Genomic DNA, 14,562 nt, shown 5'->3' on the forward strand with positions numbered 1-14,562 from the left:
AGCGATCGAGTATGCTATATTCCCTCGGGGCACTTGTCTTTTTTCTGTGGGTCGAAAATAAGCTACATCGCGGGACTCTTCAAGCGCGACACAGTGCCACGCCATCCCACGCAGAGAACCAAAACGCGTGGGTGGCAATGTCCGTCGCCCACGCCTGACAAGTTATTTTTTCTATTTGAAAAACTTAATAGATATTCGTTTACTGAGCTTTTACGGCCTAAAACATATTTGGTAATTAAAAATTTGATCGTTTTCAGACGTGCGGATTGTGGCGTTTGTATAGCTCGTTTTTCTACGCGTGACTTATTCAGAGCGGTAAGGATTTTGTCATGCGGTTCTAGCTGTCATCGTTGAACCATTAGTTGTCAATTGTTTTCAGCACGCGCTCACTGTAACGCCCGTAGGTACAACTCGCACGTTGCCGGAAAAACCGAGCAGAAAATCCGCTAGTGTGTGTAAGAACTTTAAATAGTGATTATTTGTGGGAGACATGGTCTCTTTCCGTGATCTAACGTCATCTTTTACAAAACTTCTCAAAAATACCTTTGTACAATTTTCCATCTCGTATTGTAGGCATATTCTCTTAAATTGACCTCATAGGAACTGAAGAAAATAAGCTTACAATTATCAGGTCATCTCGCTTTGTTTTCAATCCTTAAAAGTATCCTCGATCTTACATTTGTAAATTGCTTCCGTAAATTGTAAGAAATTATTGTAAGCGACCTACAGGTATCTGTGGATCAAAGGGGGAGGCCTATGTTCAGCAGTGGACGTCCTATGGCTGAGATGATGATGATACCTAATAAGAGGTTTAACAGCAGTAAATTACGTTAGCAATACTTACAAATGTAAGGTCGGCCTATTATATTATATGAGAACATTAAGTTCAGAGCTCTACCTAATGCGAGTCTCTGTAAAAACATCAAAAGCAGTATAGGAATACATAGACACTTGAATACAGGTATATAAAATGGTCTAGAAAGTTCGATGGTAACTTTTTGACGTTTTTGAGCATTTCTTCAGAGGTTTTATTCTTAAGACCATAGTACATATTGAAAGGATAATTATATACCTGTATTTTAGGTAAAATCCACAGTTTAAGGGCTATAACGCTTCTCAGTAATTATTTTATAGGTAATCAAATTCGTATCACCCTGTATCCGATAACCTCAAATTCAAAAACTAAAGCATTTTTATTGTAGTCTTAAATATTATGCTATGGCGATTTGTACTTTTCAGTGATATAAAAAACGTTGTTACAGATTTTCCCGGTTCTCCGTTAACACGCGACTAAAAACAGCCATAGATAACAAAATATTCTCGTGTTTTTTTTTAATAGTCACTGAGTTTGGTTTCACCCCTAACTGTGAAGGTTCGCGGGGGTAACAGTACAACAATCAGGGCTTCTGACAGCCTTTTTATATACAATGAATGTTTGAGAACACTTATATTATCAGAGTACAAGAAGGACAGTATGGTCAGTAGACCGAGAGACAGTGAAACATCGAACACTCGTATTTTCGAGATATAGTGAGTGTTATCGGAGAAGTGAGTAGTTGAGAAACTTATATCTACAGACTTCGGCTCTTTACTTCTCGCTTGAAGAGCTTACTTCATCTGGAAAAGGAAAAATAAACACGTTAATTAATACAATCATAGTACCTACCTACATATGTAAGTTGCTTTGGAAATCATATAATAAGCCATTTTTTTTAAAAGAAAAGGCATTACTTTAATAACTTTTAGCTACTTTTGAAAAAGCATGAGATAACACAGAGTAGTAAGCAAATGGAACTCCGATTTTATTTTTATTTTTCGTCGAGCCAAAAGTAGTAAGATTTATTTATTTCGTCTGAGATTTAAATTACGTGATTGCGTCTACCGTAATGCACCACTATTACACACATCATAATGATATATTCCATAATAATAGAAATACTTTTATTGAATAGGTTTTTCAGCCCTTAGGACGTTTCGAGTTCAGTGATTGAATTTCCAATGACTGACCGTTCCCTTCCCCCACGCAAAGCAATCAATCTCTCTCAATTAGAGTATCAATGAATTATTTTAATTCAATCCACAGGCACAGCTTACTACTCCGTGGATTGCACTTGCACTTCATAAAATTAAATTCAAACTCGCAAAAGAAAAATAACTACCGTTTTAACCTACGTGCCTTTATTTTTCGTAAAATCGACGAAATTTGCTTAAAGACTTTTGAAAATCGTCTATTTTTAATGGTGAGTTTAACAATCTGTTTCTTTTGCAGCACGATGATAGCTTCGGCTTTCTCGTAATCACTCATGTTTCCGCTTTGCAGTTGCATTTTAATCTTCCTAGCCTCTCTAATTTCTGCGTGTGCCGCGGAGATTGCCTACAACAATACAAAATGACAATCAACCACAACATTATTGAAATATTAGGGGAAGGGAGTGCTAGTATTTTACAACTTATATTTACTTATATTAATCAGTGCATGGGGGAAAGAAACGTCAGGGAAATAAGTCTACTTTGACACAAACCATACCGCGAGAATGTGCTGAATTATAATTTTTAGGACTTGAAAATCGAGCTTCTACAGGTGGTCAATCCGTTTACTTAATACTCTGTGGTCACATTGGCAGGATTTTTTCAAAGAGACTTTGGGAAATGTTCGAGCACTTTTAAAGAGCCTTATGAAGGTGCTATTTTATAAATAAGAGGTCATTTTTTTAGTTAAAAAGTGCTCGAACGTATTCCTTATAAACTCACGTCCAATTGGTGACGAGGAGGCCCCTCGGGACTTGCGACTGGATATCCTCCTTCTCTGTGAAAATTTTGGACCAGGATATCGTGAGAAATCACTGTGACATATACCCATCACTTTAAGGGTAAAACTTTATGCACCATAAGAAATTAAAATTAAAAATTACACATAAGGTTTCTCGTGAACTGTCCCGTAAGGATATATGTCGCAGGGATATGATAAAAACGGGGATTTGATCAATTCCCTAAGGGATTTGATCAAAGATTTTCGAATCAAGATTTTCGGGAATTGTGTTATATATATGTCATATAAGACAATTCCCGAAGAAACTACTTTCTGCGCCAAACAAAAAGTAGCTTACGTCCTTTGCCACTTTTGGCAGGCCCTAGCTAGACTGTCGATGTATCCGGTTCAGTACGTTTTAGCGTGAAAGCACGACAGACAGAGTTATTTTTGCATTTATAATATTAGTAAGGATAATTAAATTAAATTTAATTAAACTATGCCACTTATATAGGTGTCGAAATAATATACCTATACTCCGTTTGAGCATACACTGCATGATACTGTTTAAAATTCAATTGATTAAGTTATAGCTCTTGTTGTGTTTACATTAAGTTATAGTCGCATTTCATTTTTAAAATGAGTTTTTAAATAAAATTCGTATCAATTTTGTATACCTTTAGAAAACTAGTCAAACGAAATACTACACAGGTACTATTAATGATATAGACAGGTAGACAACCAGACAGATTAGCTCTCCCCAATTAGGGTGTCGCTAGGGGCTTTGATTTTGATAAAGGGGAAAGCTAAATGGATGCTTTTAATAAAGGTAGGTACAAAGTTTGTCTGTCAGCCAGAAGGGGCAATTTTTATTGACGACTTTTATTTTCTTTAAAAGACGACTCATAAGTAATTGATTCATAACATAATGTATAATAATAGCATTAGAATTAAATAATTAAATTGTAAGACAGCTGTGTAATTGCTGGGAAGTTTGTTCATCACCGTTACTTCTTCCCGTCCTTAGGAAACGGTGAAAGAGCGTTTTTGAGGGTGCCGTGAAAAAGTGCTTATTTAATAAGCCTAATTTCAATAAATTAATTTGTCTGACGTTTTTATTGTCAAAAATCTGTGTGTTTACTCCGTCATCTATTCTTGAGAAGACATCACGAAGACATGAATACTATGGAAGTTACAGACCATTCACAATTCTATAAAAAGCTATATATAGTCTGTTTGTTTAATCGCGCTAATCTTATCAACTACTAGACTGATTTCAAAAACTATTTCAGTGTTAGATAGTCCATTTATCGAGGTAGCTCTAAACTTCTTTTTATCCGGGTGCGCGAAATAATTCCCTTCCGAAACAAGTGAATTCACTGCGCTGGCATAAGCTACATATATTTCTATAATAGGTACATATAATTCTTACCTTTTTGCAAACTTTATGCTTGGACAGCAGGCGTTTGATTTCCTCCAAGGGAACGTTGTCATCGATCACGGGGTTCATCGGGGGAGCCAGGTCTTGCATATGAGGGTTCAGCTCCAATGGAGGGCTTGGGTTGGTTGCCGGCTGGAAGTTACGTTACAAATTGGGTTGTGGATTTACCGGCTTTGCGTATGACGCTCTCTGAACCATCAATTATTGCAATATTTTGTGTTGTGCTATATTGAAGGTATTGGGTTAGTATTGAAAATTGCGCGATGATTTTTGGCGATTCAAATCTTTATTGCAATATGTTATTGTAAGTCAAGGGACCACCGAAGGCTAAAGTAGTTAGTAAATAAAGATGCAAATACGCAGGCATAGGTGTGTAAATTTTTTTACTGCGATTTTGAAAAAGGAGACAATTGAAACTTGTGTTTTGAAGGCTGCTTACACGGAGATTTGCGGGATCGTGAAAAGCAAAAATAAAAAAAAAAAAAAAATAACGAGAGGTTTAGTAAAAAAATAACAGTACATTACGAGCAGAGCAAATAGCATTTATACCATACTTCAGCTAGAAAATATAACTTACCCCGAACTCCCGTTGATAACGCTCCTCAAAGCTGGACGAATCGATGTCGGATGAGCGTCGTTTGAAAATCCTGGACCGACGAGTTGCCGGTGCAAAGTACTGACGGCTCTAAAACCCAAAAACAAAATATAAGAGTTACATAACCTCCTTATTATGAAGACTGGCAAAAAAAACTGGCTGGTGTATTTTTTGGAGGTAGTAATAAAAAAATGTGTACAGCTTAAAATAGTGGTACCTACGCCTATATTATTATTTTTCAGAATGTATTTGTGGAGATATTATGAACTGTTTTACCAGAAAAATAACGAATCGGATTCGCGCTCGAATTGTTCCGTACCAATAGCGACCAAAAAAATCACATCTTACATAAACGCCCAAATGTATGTTATTTTATTCTAGTTTTCAGTATTTTTTGTTACCTACATTATTGTGAGAATTTCAACTACCTATATAATTTTCATGATTCATGAGATACAGCCAGGTGACAGACAGACAGAAGGACAGCCAACAAAGTATAACTAATTAAGTTATATTCCACTTTTCCCTTTAGGTACCTACTCACCGCAAAATGCTCCCATCCAATATCATTTTCATTCTGATCCATATCATAGTCATTCCCAAAAGTGGTATCAGCCTCTTGGAAAGGTGACAGGTTAAGCCCTGGTGACATTTGCACGGGAGACAGTGGGCCAGGGCTGGATGGCACGGAAAAAAGGAGGCCGGGTGTTGGAGCCCGGCTTGTCTCTGGTTGGGGCACCTCCACCTCGTTGTCTTCGGGCGCTGGTGGTAATACTTCTTCGTCGGGCTGAAATTAATAGTAATTGTTAATTTATTTTAAATACAAGCGGGTTTTAGGTAAAATGTTATTTCTAAGCATTTTTATTAAACACCACAATATACTTTTGGCACCAAGTTATTGATAAGGATAACGAGTTGTTTTGACAGTTTTTGAAACCTTTCATATTCATATTTATTTGTATACCATAATGTTACAATGATGTTACAAGGGGCTTAAAGCTAGGTACATATTATGGACCCTGTTAGGGCACAAATAGGGCTTAAATATGTGTCTTTTTTTCATTTCTTAGTGGTTATTTCTTAATTTTATAAGTTGTGCTATATCGTGTCCCGATTGTTTTATAAATGCCAATTGTTTTAATTGCAATAACTTAAAAAAATAAGGTCACTTCAGTTCAGATACAGGCAAGCTGGTTACGGCAAAAACGATTAATAAAAAGTGTGTAAAAAAGACGACCTAAAACCGATTATTAAATAATATTTATATAAGTAATATAAAGATAAAAATACTGATTGCGACAGAAGACCATCTATTGCATTCTTTAATTCTTACGACATTCGACAACAATCTTAAATTTTAACAAATAATTTAAATGATCTTGTTTATGTGGGTACATAAAATAAATAATAAAATTGCGATTATAAATAATGTTAACATTTGCTTGCAGGATGGTAAAATGTGGCTGAGCCTTATTGTGTTTTCAGACCTACGTTCACCCATATTTTCAAAATAAAATTCTACTCTCTACTACTCTATTCTAAAAGAATAACAACCACAATCACTGTTTACCTATCCCTAAATCGCAGTTATTAGCCACTTACCTTTACACGCTACATTTATTAAAAATTTGAATATCCGACCACAACGAATTGCAAAGGATTAAGTACATATTAACAATTGACACTAAACTGCACTAAAAAATTACCTTTGCACACTGCTTCAATTAAAATCGAAGAATAATCTTTTATTTCCACAAAAGAACAAAAAATATATTCACTGCTTTGTGCACTTGAAAATATTCTAGATACACTATAACTCTTTAACACGAGTACATCATTTTGCAATTGACAAACTGGGCTTGAACCCGAGGGAACGGCCAGACAGACAAACCTATATAATATAATATGTATGTAGATACGTCTATATAATGTTTGGAGTTTCGACAATAGAGCTGTGTCAACTTGTCGAGAATACGATGTCAGTTTTAATTTTGGAATAGAAGTTGCAAAATGAATTGTCTTTTGTTTTTTGGAAAAAATAAAGGAACGTAGTTTTTTGTCCTTCATAAGATGTGTTATGTAGCTGTATGACGCGTGAAGTTATTTTATAAAAACATAATTAACAAGTGTTTTTAATATATGTATTCTGAAATGCCCAGATATACATTTATTAAAACTTAATAAAGAAAATCGAAGGTACCATTAGCTATGTAGGATGTGTTGCATGAAAAAAAACACGTTTGTTTTATGGACGCTATCTAAAATATATATTGTATTCTAGCTTTCAGTTTTTATCGTTAAAAACGTGAAAACATCATCTATGAAAATTTCAACTATCACCGTTCGTGAGACGCGCAAATATCAAATCATAATCCAAATTGTTGATGAAACTTGCCAGTTATCTAACACAGCGTATACCTACATAAGAATCACATATAATGATGATGTACTCCTAGCCGATTATCGGCTACGGCGGCTGTTCTCATGTAAGGAGATTAGCCAACTGCGCAGGACATACCTCAAGCATTTACGCAGACACAAGTGCACTCACTATTCCTTCATTCTCATAGCCCGATGGGAAGGCAATCCGACACCACCGGAGAGAGATAAGAATCACATCTATAGGCCAATTTTAATTCAGACGCGGGAAGAAATTCCTCCAAAACGAGACTGAAATCGCGACAAAACAGCAAAATATACTTACATAAAGGTACTAATAATCATCATCCTCCGAGCCGTTTTCCCAATCATGTTGGGGTCGGCTTCCAGTCTAACCGGATTCAGCTGAGTACCAGTGCTTTACAAGAAGCGACTGCCTGTCTGACCTCCTCAACCCAGTTACCCGGGCAACCCGATAAAGGTACTAATAATTATACTTACATAAAGATGCTTATACACCACATACTCGCACGGTATGGCGGTAGTCTTCAGGTATCGGTTTCCAGACCTCTTGATAATATAATCGTTGTCCCGAAAGTGCTTCGAGCAGACCACATCGTCTAAAGCCGGGTGCCAGTTGTACCGGCCCGTCATGTCCACCCATTTGGCTCTCAACTCCTCGTTGGATGGAAACCTGCAAAGATACAGTTGAATATGATGTCCTTGCTGAGGGTACTGGGTTCGATTCCCGGTGCTGTTGCGATGAGCATATGTTGGTGTCTAGGTGTAATAATATGTATGGGAAAATGTGTGTGGGAGTATATGTAGTTTATCAGTTGTGTTAGCATCTATAGCACAAATCAAAAATCATGTGTGTGAAAGGTGTCCCGAAATTAGTCTTATTAGTTGCCATTTTCTCATATAAAAGACCGATTTTTCAGGTTTTTTAGTAAAAATAAATAATATTATTCCAAATATCTCGCTAGCTATTATTATTTATGTCAATAAGTCCGTAGAACCAACTAAATATTTCAAAATATTCAAAGCAACGACTACGCTACGCAAATGCCTACGTAGGCCTACGCCGCTACGCCGCTTGCTACGCACTACGTAGCCCTTTGGTTTTATGTAAAAAGAAGTTTCTTTATTTTAAGTTTGTATTTTTTTAGAAATAATTTAAATGTTTTTTAGTTTTACATTATCGTAAAATATAGTTTAAATTCAGAACAAAGAAAGTCGCCATATTTGTCCAAAAGTGGATTCTGTAACGAGTTTGCGCAGAACGTGATCTGTTATCTCTGTCTGATGTTCCCCGAAATTTTCGAACAAAGGAAATTCCTTATATGATTAGCCAATGCAGGATTAAATGCGCGGGAATTATGATTAGACACTGATCACAAGCGATTATTGTAAATGATTAATATTTTGGCGATTTATTATTTAAATACAATTAATACATAATCTCACAAAAAGGTTACCTCACTGTAACTGCGTAGGTCTATCGCAGGCATCTTTAAATTTCGCATTTTGCACAACAATATTACATGACACTACAAATTATATTTAGAACATGTGAAACAACACAATACACTTCATTTATCGATAAATCGTCGTAAATAAATAATAGGAGCACCTCTAGCGACTCGCACCACGAGACGCGGCCCGGGCTCGCGACGCTATCGGTCGCCGCGTCATACATTGCCCTTTATGATAGCGCGGAAAACATCACGAGCGAACATTGACAGCAATGTATATCTATTTCAATGCAACAGATTAAAGGTCGCCACAGCAGGTAAATTGTAATTTTAAGGTCTTAAAATTTAAAGAAAAAATGCGTTTTTTTACTCACGGATGGAAGCAGAGGCGGTCCGAGGAGCCACTGGGCTCGTCCGTGGTGGACTTGCACGTCAGGACGGAGCAAGCTGGCATTTTTGAATTTTTCTTTACCGGAACGATGCACTCAATGGTGTACGCCGACAACTAAATATCGCATGCGCTTATTTCGATCGATAGGTGTATGACCAATTGCTGTACGCGCAGCACCTCGCAGCCACCCCCAGATTCTATATTTAGCTCGGTCTAGGTCCTGGGAAAACAGGAAAGCAATTTATCAATACTATGCAAGTACGCAGCGAGCCTGTGTCAGCCGCCATTACAAATGTAAATCAAAAAGTTTTCACGGGAGACCGCGAGCCTTGTAGCGGTGCTCTGATATGCAAATTAGTTTGTATGATACTTGCTTTTCAGGTTTTGGGTCTAAGATTTTGATTTCTTTTTTGATATTGTTACTTAATCTAGCTTATATTTTGTGGCAGTTTTTTTGTATTTTTTAAGTTATTATAAGTTTTCTTGTAACTTCAGATTGATTTCAAAACCAAGATCGAATGATCTTTTATCTAAAGCCTTATTTAATAATTGCGGGTAAAGTTTAAGCTAATTGCTTTAAAACTTCTAGTGGTAGTAGGTAATTGTTTTTGGAATGAAATATAACTGTTAACTAAGTAGTAAGTATTATTACTGAAGTTAATGAACTTCGCAATTTTCTAAGTGATTTATTTTAGATTTACTTCAGCCATCTAGTTAACAATTAAGTTTTCTTAATAAACATCTAGTTTTTAGCAAGGATTCATTCCTGCTCTTATCTAATTCATGCTGTTTTTACGAATACCTACGTTTTTCTAGCTTCCAGATTGTTATCTTGCAGAAGTTTAGGACTGATCCTCAGCGCTAATATGTCAACTGTGCAGTTACTACTATTTATCGTTGTCAGCGTTAAAATTGGTGTTTTCGTCAATCATTCTTTACATCTTTCGTCATCGATGTAGGCATTAGTGACAACCTTAAGAAAATCCGTGCAATAGTTTTTAATTTCCTACTTCACCACTAATATTCAAAGTACTAAGTTTTTTACCGCGTCACAAATCTAGTCATTTCGAAACTTTTTTGAGATCATTCTCAAACTTCCGTTAGTCTTTAATTAAGAAGTTAAGTAGTCAATATTTACTAAGCCTATTTAAGTATGCATGCAGGATTCACATCGAGTAGATATCAATCTCATTACTTTATTGCATTACTACTTTATTCCAGTAAAATGATTGTTAATCAATTTTGAAAATTAAATCATCCTCCGATCCTTTTTCCCAACTATGTTGGGGTCGGCTTCCAGTCTAACCAAGTGTAGCTGAGTACCAGTGCTTTACAAGGAGCGACTGCCCTATCTGACCTCCTCAACCCAGTTACCCAGGCAACCCGATACCAATTGGTTAGACTGGTTTTGTAAATTAAATAAATTAAAAAACTCTTTGGTTTATAAAGCATTTATGTAACGCAGCTTCGATGTTAGAAATAATCGTCAGATGCCACTAGTTAGCAACCGCACGACTTTATAATAAGCTTTCGTCAACTTCAGCTAATATAATTTCTGGTCATTGTTCAGTGTTTTCAACGCTCAGCGCCAGTGTTATAGTTATGACTTATAGCATACTTTCCTTAACAGAAATGTAGATAATTAATACATCAGTAAGTAGGTAGGTACATAAGGAAGTCGATTAAAATTACAGAAAGTAGTGGATGAGTTAGTACATAAGCGAGTAGGTAAAGTACCTAATACATAAGTAAACTAAATGTCGCAATTTCAGACTTTAACATTTAACGTTAATGTTTCCTTAACTGTTTTCCTTCGCCTTTACTCATACCATAGTGTCAAAATATAAACACATATTTGTATTTTCTAACTATACTTAGAAAGTACAAACAACTTACGTATAGGTACTTACTTACTTTTATAACCTGGAATCGTAACCGCCGCAGTACCGCATACTCGAACTTGAGAGGTACCTTACATAGATGCTTAAACCTCCCTGCCTCGACGGTGCGTGTAACATGAAACTTCTCAGAATACTGGAAATCATGCCTGTTACCTAAGGCTGGTTTTCCAAGAAAGATGTGCTGTGAAAATGTGTGGGTGTTTCCACCAATGCTGTGCGAGGAAAATGTGTCGTACGAGGGTTTTTACCGGAGCTGTAAAAATGCGCATGTAGGTATGACAAGTTGCTGGCTGGTACCTACAGTATTTCACAAAGGTGCGAGCTTTGTTTTATTTTGTCGCTTATTTTGCACATAAAAATCCTCGCTCCGCTAGAGCCGTTTCCACTAGAGCTGTGCTGAGCGAGGCTAGGTAAATGAAGTGATTCTATTGGTTCTTGAAAAACACATTCCTCCCAACGCATCCTCGTATATCTCTGGTCGAAAACGAGCCTAACAGGTATATAATCTAGCCAATGTCTCCAGGAACGAGTTGCTGAAAACTGAATATAGTGTCGAGAAACCAGCTTGACCTTAATCCCAGTTGTTCTTGCCAGAGTAAATCAGCAGTTGGGAGTTGTTATTCCTACTAGATAGTTACATTTATATAATAGTTATTTGTTATACAGGAGTGCAAAGTTGCTTTTTAACCGCGGGCTCAATTTTGATGACCGAGCAAGCGAAGGATTCTAAAATTGAAACACGAGCGTAGCGAGTGTTTCAATAATTAGAATCCTGAGCGATAGCGAGGGAATCAAAAGAGCACAAGGTGAAAAATCTTTGCACTCGAGTGCAACACGTAACTTTTCATCCCACCTCATCGAGGAAATTACTAAATGCAAAAAAAAACAAAATGGCGCGCACATATGAGTATCAAATTAAAAAGAAGTATCTACACTTCTGGACACATCTATTGGCCCACCTTAGAGTTTTGGTTTCGATGGCCCCTACCGAAATATTATTGCTAGATTGAACAAAAACTGATGATGCAGTTTTAAACCTGATACATTTTACCTTCTTTTTCGATCGTATTGTTTTAAATTTGAATTTGGAATACCATACGACATGGAGCTACGCTTAACAAGTCGGATATGTGCCTCGTTAAAGGCAATTGATTTTTGAATAAAAAACATGTTTTATCAAATAAAGGTTTAATTTAATAACGTGTGTTGCTTCCATGGGCATCTACCACAGCTCTCATACGATTAGGCATAGAGTTATCAACCGCTCTATGAAGTTTTGAGGGATCATCTCCCATTCCTCTTCTATGGCAATTTTCAACTCCTGCATCGTCTGGGCAACTGGCTGACGAGCCCTAACACGTCTTTTTAGCTTGTCCCACATGTGCTCAATGGGGTTCATGTCTGGGCTTCTGGCTGGCCAGTCCATAACTGTGATATTCACATCCCGAAGATATTCCCTGACAATACCGGCCGCATGGGCTCTTGCATTATCATGCATAAAAAGGAAATTTGGGCCCACATAGTCCGCGTATGGTATCACGTGAGGTCCTAAGCACTCACGAATGTACCTTTCAGCGTTTAATGTTGGCAGCCGTGGTCCTGTAACAACCTCAAGTTGAGTTTTGCCGCTCGCGGATATACCGCCCCAGACAGTCTTTGAGCCACCGCCATAAGCAACCATCTCTTCTAGGGCTGCCATTTCGAATTTCGTGAAACCCGGACAAATATTAAAAAAACCCGGACATTTGGCGTAAATCGCATTTTTACCCCGGACGAGTCCGAATTTTTTTTAACGAAACAAGACCTAGTTTTCAATATTACTATTACTACTATTATATACTTAAATTCAATGAGGTGCTTCCTTACATGTAACGTCAGGGCCATATCTAGCTCAAGTAGTAGGTACCTAGTATTGCAAGATTATGACTTAATATTTCGAAGGTCATAAATAAGAAAGCTCATATGGAAACTAGGAGTTAGCTTCTTGTTAGTAATAAGACTTAAAACGGCGCTACCTTTTTGACAGGTTAGACAAAAAAATGTTGAAAAATACAAAAAACCGTAAAGTGAAGTCGCCGAAAATTTTTGAGTTTTTGGTCACTAAAGCACCTAAACTTGTATAATAAAAAAAATCCGAAGAAGCCGCGAGCGAAGCGAGCAACATTTTTGAATATTGGGATATTAAAGTAGCTAAACGTAAAAAAAGATAGTGTCAAGAAAGGAAGCCGCGAGCGTAGCGAGCGCGACAATTTTTGAGTTTTGAGACACGTCGACTTCTGCAGTCTGTGTGTCGATTGTAATTCAACTCGTAAGAAAAATGTCCGGGTTTTCCCCGGACACTTCTTGAAACCCCGCCCGGACGTCCCCCGGACGGCCTCCAAACGAGGACAAATCCGGGGAAACCCGGACGGATGGCAGCCCTAATCTCTTCAAAGTAGCATTGTGCGAAACGCTCTCCCTTACGTCGGTAGACCTTCTTCCTTCCATCATTGCCATGAAACACAATTTTGGACTCATCAGAAAAGAGAACACGGCTCCAATCTTGCTGTGTCCAATTTAAATGACTACGTGCGAAATGAAGGCGCGCTGTTCGGTGGGTTCGCGTTAGTTTGGGCCCATTAGCTGGCTTGTGTGGTACCATATCGCGTTCTTTTAACCTTCTCCGAACAGCTCGAGCACTCACAGATACTCCGTGGAAGTCGCGAAGTTGTTTTTGTGTCTCAATGGAGGTAAGGTGACGATTTCTCAAGCTGGTCATCACGATGAATCGCTCCTGCCTTTCAGTTGTGACCCGAGATCGTGGCCTTCCTTGGCGACGAACAAAGCCGCCAGTCTCTAGGTACCTCCAATAAACATTTCGGACCGCAGATCGACTTAAATTAAGTTGAGCACTCACGTTTCTTTGGCTGCGTCCGGCCTGAATAAGTGCCACAGCTTGGGCGGCAACTTCAGGTGAAGTATCCATAGATTATTGAGAGAACCTCACCTTAATGTTAAGAATAAGTAATGTTTGTTGCAAAACCAAAGATATCAATCACTTTTTCAAGAATTAAGTCCAAGTAAACCAATAAAACCAAGTTTTCTTAGTAATCGATTGTTTGATATCAACAAGCAGGCTCCAAATTGTCTCTTGTTTCTTTAAATTCTGTATTCGAAATTCAAAAAAAGACTATTGAATGAAATTGTGAATGTCTGTTCACCTCGTTGGTGGACGTCCTACGCTGCGCTTGCTAGTCCGTGGTCTCCATTCCAGCACTTTTCGGCCCCATCTGCCATCTGCTCTACGAGCAATATGGCCTGCCCATTGCCACTTCAACTTGCTAATCCGGTGGGCTATATCGGTCACTTTGGTTCGTCTACGGATCTCCTCGTTTCGGATTCGATCACGTAGAGAAACACCGAGCATAGCCCTCTCCATAGCTCGTTGAGCGACTTTGAGCTTTGAGATGAGGCCGATAGTGAGAGACCACGTTTCGGTGCCGTAAGTCATCACTGGTAACACACATTGGTTAAAGACTTTCGTCTTGAGGCACTGAGGTATGTCGGACGAAAAGACATTGCGTAGTTTCCCGAACGCTGCCCAGCCGAGTTGGATTCGGCGGTTGACCTCTTTCTCGAAGTTGGACCTACC

At 37.9% G+C, this 14,562-nt stretch overlaps 1 protein-coding gene across 3 annotated transcripts; it reads right to left on the reverse strand.

Annotated features, from left to right (window-relative positions):
• Window positions 1–1,460: 1,460 nt before the first annotated feature.
• Window positions 1,461–9,316, reverse strand: LOC110381637 (uncharacterized). 3 transcript variants are annotated; one of them, XM_049845619.2, is made up of 7 exons: window positions 9,014–9,316; window positions 7,666–7,858; window positions 5,330–5,572; window positions 4,768–4,875; window positions 4,182–4,322; window positions 2,752–2,806; window positions 1,461–1,617 (listed from the first exon to the last, which is right to left on the reverse strand). In XM_049845619.2, exons 1-7 carry the CDS (start codon window positions 9,091–9,093, stop codon window positions 1,589–1,591), a joined length of 849 nt encoding a protein of 282 aa, XP_049701576.2. In that variant the 5' UTR covers window positions 9,094–9,316; the 3' UTR covers window positions 1,461–1,588. The 3 variants fall into 3 exon arrangements, with proteins under 3 accessions (XP_049701576.2, XP_021197668.3, XP_021197669.3); XM_021341993.3 differs by lacking the exon at window positions 2,752–2,806 and adding an exon at window positions 2,160–2,374 and having other exon boundaries at window positions 1,474–1,617; window positions 9,014–9,315; XM_021341994.3 differs by lacking the exon at window positions 2,752–2,806 and adding an exon at window positions 2,177–2,374 and having other exon boundaries at window positions 1,474–1,617; window positions 9,014–9,314.
• Window positions 9,317–14,562: the final 5,246 nt, after the last annotated feature.

This window comes from Helicoverpa armigera, chromosome 25 (genome assembly GCF_030705265.1).
Source record: "Helicoverpa armigera isolate CAAS_96S chromosome 25, ASM3070526v1, whole genome shotgun sequence".
NCBI lineage: Eukaryota > Metazoa > Arthropoda > Insecta > Lepidoptera > Noctuidae > Helicoverpa > Helicoverpa armigera.

Coding starts and splice junctions, on each gene's coding strand:
- LOC110381637 (XM_021341993.3), bottom strand. CDS start 9,093: ATGCCAGCTTGCTCCGTCCTGACGTGCAAGTCCACCACGGACGAGCCC. Junction 7,859..9,013: donor GACCGCCTCTGCTTCCATCC/GTGAGTAAAAAA, acceptor GTATCTTTGCAG/GTTTCCATCCAACGAGGAGT. Junction 4,876..5,329: donor TTGGATGGGAGCATTTTGCG/GTGAGTAGGTAC, acceptor TTTGGGTTTTAG/AGCCGTCAGTACTTTGCACC.